The sequence below is a fragment of the Glycine max genome, chromosome 16 (genome assembly GCF_000004515.6).
Source record: "Glycine max cultivar Williams 82 chromosome 16, Glycine_max_v4.0, whole genome shotgun sequence".
In the NCBI taxonomy this organism is placed as follows: domain Eukaryota; kingdom Viridiplantae; phylum Streptophyta; class Magnoliopsida; order Fabales; family Fabaceae; genus Glycine; species Glycine max.
Genome location: NC_038252.2, coordinates 6,857,477 through 6,864,122, shown reverse-complemented (window position 1 = coordinate 6,864,122; position 6,646 = coordinate 6,857,477). Strand labels below are relative to the sequence as shown.

The following is a 6,646-nucleotide window of genomic DNA, read 5'->3' as shown; positions in this document are numbered from 1 at the left end:
TTGTAACTTTCAATTAAAGTTTATTTTAATAGACAACTATATTTATATCTTTTAAAACAAGTCAGCCTAGTTACACGTATGGATAACTTTTAAGACCAGGCTTGGGGCATTGTTAGGTGCACCAATAATTTAAGCTAGACTTCCGGATTAATTGATTCATATGAACCCAATTCATAAGTTTTTTTAAATTTTTTTTTAAAACTATATTTTATGAATTAATTTAGAATTAGTGATCCAAATAGAAATCAAACCTGTGTGAATCAATTAAGCTAATAACTAAATTATATTATAAAATAAATAATATTATATATAATAATAAAATTTTTAATGTATATTTAATGCACATGTAAATTTTAAATAATAAATTTTATAACAATTAATTTTTGATATAACTCATGAATTATTTAATTTGTATATTTTTTATAAATAAAAAATATTTACTATTAAAAAAATTAATTTATTAGAAAAATTTAAAAAAATACTTGCAAATCACGTGATCTGTATAAGTCATACGAATTACGTGATCCGTATGAATTATATAGATTATGTAATCCATAAAAATAAAAAACACTTAAAGGTATTTTTAGAATTTATTTCAATGCTGGGTGCACAAACAATGTGTCTGATGAACCTAGCAAAGCTCCTATTTTTCCAGTAGTGTATAAGAATGAGAATGATTGTTCTAGACTTTATCATCACAATACACGTTATTTTAAATCATCATAACACGTAAATATTAGGAACAATATGGATACCTTTAAATAAAACTACTAGTGTAGAGAATATTTGCCCAAATACTAGAACATAAATGTACGCAATAATTATATGTTCACAATATTCACATAGAACACTCACCACATCTTGATATCTAGTACATATAGTTCAGAATCAACTACACCATTTCGGATTTTACCACCAAAGAAGTAATCATTTTCATGGCTGACATAATGAGCCAAAGCACAAGTTTAAATTGGCCATGAAGAAAAAAATACACCTCCAAAAACAATTTCTCACACAAATAACCTCCACATGAAGAAGGCAAAAGCTCCTTCCAGCTATAGCTAGATGGGAGCTTAACTTCATGATATGACAAAAAAGTTGCATGAGTTGAGGAACCAAAGGCAGTAGTATTTCCACTTACTAGCATGAAGCATCACATGATGGCAACCTAAGTTTCATACATTATATTTGCTGCATCCAGAAGAAGAAAAACCACATCAATTGAAGGACTAGCCAGGCGATTGAATGGAACAACTTCTGGATTTGGTACCTAAAAGAACTTCATGCATGAAGCACCTCATAACCTGTCCATCCAGTCAAGAATACTACTGTCTTGAGAACAAAAATATAAACTCTGCATGCAAATTGAAAATCAGACTATGTTAGCAAGTTGGAGAACTCTAAAAAGTAGAGTCAGCAAGGGTAATGTGATCCAGCTTACAGAAAGATCAAAATCTGGAGTATCCAATTCCAGTGTATCCAGGAGAGAAATTCCGCAAGGTTCATTATCATTTCTAGCCCTTTGTGTAGCATAGCTTGCAATGTCATCGAGATTGGTGTAGTCCAATCCAGAGTCATTCAACAGAGCAGAAGAATCTAAGATCTCGTTGCACAATAAGATGTCGTCCAAGCCATCATATTCAGAGTTTTCCTCAGCCTGTGATTCGCCGGCTAACCATGCAGCATCACCAGTATTGTCTTGATCCTGAATATCAGATTGTGGGGCAAGTGATCCTTCAGGGATTGTCTTGGTATCCTAGTTCATCAAAAGTAAATTTTAGTGAACCAAGTAGATGGTAAAAAATGTCAAGTAAAACTGTTGCATCACTTGTGACTACTCATTAGAACTAGAACAAACTTCAGAGGAAATCAACACAATTAAATCATTTTTAAGCTGGCTTGTTTCAGAGGTAGAATGTTATACTTGATTTCTCTTTTCCATTTGATTTTTCTATAAGATAATTGACCTTAAAGTGAAATTAATAATCATATTTAACCATATGCATCATATATAGCTACTCACCAGGGCAGCAGACAGAAGTACAGTTTCATCAATGTTATCATCACAATCAACAGATTTTCCCGTACGAGGCGGATTGGGGGGATTTGGTTTTGGAGTTCTTGGACTTGTTCGTGATATTATATTGGCAGGATCTCCAGCCATTGGATTGTCCTCATTTTTCTCAGTCTGCTTTTGCTGTTGATAAAAAACTTTTGAAACCACATATTCAGCTTCTTTCTCATCTTCTTCAGTCCCTAGATGGTACTGATGCATTACCCAGTTGGATTTATAGGGCTTGGACCCATTCTCACTAGATCTTATGTAAATAACCATGATCTTCTTAAAGCCCTTATGTACTCCATCTTCTATTATAGCTTTTGTCTTGCCAGTCTTATGCCAGCGCACATGCTCTTCAGTCAAACCCTGTTGATGATGAATCTTTCGACGCTTTCGTTGACCAGTAGCATATGCATTGGTTGTTCTGTGAAAGAAATGGACATAATTCCCATCTTTCTTAGCACCTGAAAAACAAAATAGACATAATTTGGTTAACAGTTCCAGAAAAGGGTGAACATGTCCATGAAAAAATCCAATAGCCTAAACATGTAGAGTTATTTATAACATAGTCATAATTAGCTGCCACTAAGTTTTTCTGGCAATCAAAAATCCTGCCTTCCCTCAATCCCCATCAGCAAAGCAATAAACATAACTATCAATTAATATGATTAGAATCTTGATTAGGTTCAGGACTATCCAACGGGGAAATTGAGATTTGATGAACTTAAACTTGCAATATGATAGATTATATTGCGTCCTGTTTTATTTTTTCAAACATCAATATAAAAACATGCACTGAATTCAAAGGTGCAAAAGGCAGTCTAATTACATTAATGTGTCATTCATGGCACTTTTCCATAACTTATTCCACAAGGGACATCTCTTGTCACTTACATTAATCAGTCTTCCTTCCAAATGTTTGTGTGATTTGACAAATCACTTTATTTTACAGGTTCATTGATCAATTAAGTATAATGAAAAGAGCAGTAAAAGTTTACATATTTGAATTGAAAGCAAAAAGGTCAGTGAATTCTCACCTGGAAGATTTTCCGGATGTGTGTAGCAAATACCTTGGTCTCCTTCCAGTGTTGGGATGAACTCATTGATAAACAAGTGTTGCTTAGTGTTTCCAATGCCACATTTTGCTGCTAAATGTTCTAAGAGTTCTACATCAGAAGGATCAAACTTTACACCAAGAGGAAACCCAGGCCACTCAGTAGAAACCTACATGCAAATAAATATTTCTAATGAAACATCTGCTATCATTCAATCTCATGCTAAACTTTTTCAAGAAATTAATCCTGCTACAAAAGTAAAGTATGCAAACTTTTCCACAAGCACATTAAACACTTGAATTAATTGTGTGTACCACAGGGGGAAAAAAACCATAGGGTAAAGGAATAGGAGCATAAACAGACTATATAGTAACATGAAGAGCTCTATTGTAAGGGCAGAGATTGCTTCTAATGTTATTGCATTTTTAGTGCATGTGTAAATTTGGGTAAGCTATTATGAACATAGAACGAATACAATGTCGAATATTAACTTACATCACTGTTATCAATATGATAAGAACAGTTTGGACATTCACGATATGCCCCACAATCCTTGATTTGATCAGCTGAAGATAGAGTAATGCTTTTCACTTTCTTTGCAAATCCTCCAATGTCAATAAGCCAACTCCTGTAGAAAAAATTAGCAAATATAATCTATATCGCCAGTCCATAACTAACAAACTAAAAATAAATGAAGAACTTTAAATACATATTTACTTATAGTTAATATAAGTTTTTGTTTGTAGGAAACAAAAACTTATATACTAGAAGAAACTACAAAAAGGTCTAAAAATGTTAGCGGTAGAGGAACCATATCAGTTGGCATAAGCTATGAAGTCATCAACAATTCATAAGAATGACCAACAGAACTAGAGCACTGATAGATAGGGGTGGGAATAGGTCAGACCAGGTTTTAAAAGGCCTGAGCCTAGCCTACGATGAATTTTGGAGGCCTGAGCCTGGTCTATAGCCTATCAAAGGCTTTTATTTTGGCTCGGCCTGACCTTTTTAAAAGCCTAGCCTGGCCTAATAGCTTTTTTAAAAGCCTTCTTCACACTAAATTTTTAATATTCCTGTGTTCTAGAGTAGGAAACTTAGTAGGAAAGTTAAAGGAAAGGAAAAGGAAAAGTTAACAGGAATAGGAAAGCCAATAAAAATAATGAGAAATATAAAGGGACATATGGCTCACACCTAAATTGTAATTAAAGTCTTACTTGATTATAGGAATGGAAGCCTTACTTAATCAAATTCTGCTAGTTTCAAAAAAAAAAAATTAATTGCACCCAAAAAATAATATAAGTATAAATTGATACTCAAAAAAAATATTATAAGTATATATATATATATATATATATATATATAAAGACCGGTCTATCAGACTTACAAGGCTTTTTAATAAGCCTAAGCCTGATCTATTTAATTTAATAGGCTTTTAAAAAAGCCTGAGCTTAACATTTTAATTAAATAGGTCAATCCAGGTCATGCTTTATGTAGGCCAGGTCGTAGGCCCCTCTAGGCCAGCCTGACCTATTCCCACCCTACTGATAGATAAGTGAAACTTAAATTTCTAAGATTTTTGTTTTAGCAAATGTGAACCGGCTTCTTTTCATGACTCAGCCACTTGAGACTGTCAATAACATATACTGAGTTTCAACCAAGGGCAATCAAAGAAAAGCATGCAGAAGGGATGAAATAAAAGGGAATTGCAGGAACACAACACAATGCATTGTTATATATTCCAGATGCAGTAAATTCTAATAGCTCTGGCAGCAGCAATAATACATCCTACTGCCAGAGAAACTGAAATGCAAGGGCAAGGTGCAACTCCAAACAATTAGCATTTTTTAGTATAACGAAATTAGCTAAAATCATTAATATATGAAGCATCAAAATTTTCCCACCCAATCAGCCCAAAATTATACCAAAGATTTGCTTATACGACTCTTTTATAATATAATCAGGTAGAAATCCTATTCTTTTATGCATGTCAGACTTAATATTCAATAGCATGTGCATAGTCAGTTTCTTGTACAAAATGTTACATTTCACTGCTGATATTCCCTCTACAAAAAACTGTTTTCCCAAGTGGACTCAAAATATCACACGTTGATCAATCAAAGAAAGATTCAACAACTAAAAGAAAGATCAATTCTTTGTTGGGATCCTTCCTTTCTACAAACAGAACGAACAAAGATAGAATCGGCGTTTAGGATTTAGGGTTAAACAACAACAAAGCTCCAAATTAACTTCTTTCACGGATTATCAATATCATCGTGTGATACAAACTGATTTCATTCAATGCTCATGTTCATCACCACTTCCATCCATCCCTATATTCTCACTGACATAAGTAACCATGAAACCCCAGAAAGTCTTCACTGCTACTTCATCGACACATTCACTACCTGAAATGGGTCTATTTCAATCTTCCAAAAGAATCCCCAATCACTATCCAGCACTTCCCAACTGTCCCCTTCCCACATTGCAAAAATGCTAGGCATACAAAACCCCCTAACACACCCAATACAACTTGTAGTCAAACTAAAGCAAAAGCACCAAAAATGTTATGAACCTCCATGCTAACAAGGGAAAATAGTTAGAACAAATTCCCCGGCACCATTCACTTGTGTTTCTCTTATTTCCATTTTATTTCACAAAAACTAAAAACCCCCCAAAGTTGGAATGTCAGAATGCCCACAAACTATCATTTCAAACATTGAATCAAAAACATCCAAAACAGACTGTCCAAATCGATTATTGGCCATCATCAACCCCAGCAGACCAAAACAAAAAACAATACAAAAAAAAAACATACAAGAAAGCAAGAAAGAAACTTAAACCTTGACACACCCTACACTACAAAGAAACCCCTTTTTTCCTCAAAACTCAACCATGTTCATGTTACACCCCCAACCCACAAAAATTAGAAGTTGAAGGCGCTATTCTAAATATATATATATATATATATATATATATATATATATAAGTAAGAAGCTTTAGAAACAAAGCAATGCTCTCCAACTTCAAAAACGAAAACTTTATTTATGCAGTGTTGGGAATCACTGATTCTAAGCTCACCTAGCCATTGTATCGAAGAAGTGCAACAAAGAAAACGCATTCGAGAGACAAGCTGAGAGCGTATTCAACAAAGACACAAGTTTTATTCGGCAGAGACAAAGAAAGCGACAGTGGGTGTAAGTGAGCGGGAAATTCCACTACGGATGTGTGTTGGAATTGCTATGGAAGAGGTTGGGAGTCTGAACCTATGCCTCGTCTTCGGTGTTTTCCACTACGAAGATACGCGCCTGTGGTTTGGATGGGCCCCACGGTTGACCCAACGGAACTCCGGACCTGTGGTTCGGGTGTGGAACGGAAGGTGAAGCTTCGAAAACCGAGTAAGTGACATTATGAACCTTGTTCGCCAAGCTAAAGATGGTAACGTTGTTAAGTAAGTATCCTTCCATTTTACCCCTTTTGTCACTTTTCACACTTACATATCCAAGGAAAGATTCGAGCTTCCCTTTGTCTTGGA

General features: G+C 34.5%; 1 protein-coding gene across 2 annotated transcripts; it reads right to left on the bottom strand.

Annotated features, from left to right (window-relative positions):
• Nucleotides 1–824: 824 nt before the first annotated feature.
• LOC100794879 (SUPPRESSOR OF GAMMA RESPONSE 1-like) lies at nucleotides 825–6,516 on the bottom strand. Of its 2 annotated transcripts, XM_006599020.4 has the most exons (7): nucleotides 6,193–6,516; nucleotides 3,610–3,742; nucleotides 3,097–3,283; nucleotides 2,024–2,523; nucleotides 1,442–1,756; nucleotides 1,271–1,354; nucleotides 825–1,191 (listed from the first exon to the last, which is right to left on the bottom strand). In XM_006599020.4, exons 1-6 carry the CDS (start codon nucleotides 6,198–6,200, stop codon nucleotides 1,298–1,300), a joined length of 1,200 nt encoding a protein of 399 aa, XP_006599083.1. In that variant the 5' UTR covers nucleotides 6,201–6,516; the 3' UTR covers nucleotides 825–1,191; nucleotides 1,271–1,297. The 2 variants fall into 2 exon arrangements, with proteins under 2 accessions (XP_006599083.1, XP_006599082.1); XM_006599019.4 differs by having other exon boundaries at nucleotides 825–1,354; nucleotides 6,193–6,515.
• Nucleotides 6,517–6,646: the final 130 nt, after the last annotated feature.

Bases quoted from the DNA above. Each gene is read 5' to 3' on its own strand.
- LOC100794879 (XM_006599020.4), bottom strand. The intron at 1,757-2,023 runs GTGAGTAGCTAT...TTGATGAACTAG, and splicing joins TACTTCTGTCTGCTGCCCTG to GATACCAAGACAATCCCTGA. The intron at 1,355-1,441 runs GTAAGCTGGATC...ATTTGCATGCAG, and splicing joins CTCCAGATTTTGATCTTTCT to AGTTTATATTTTTGTTCTCA.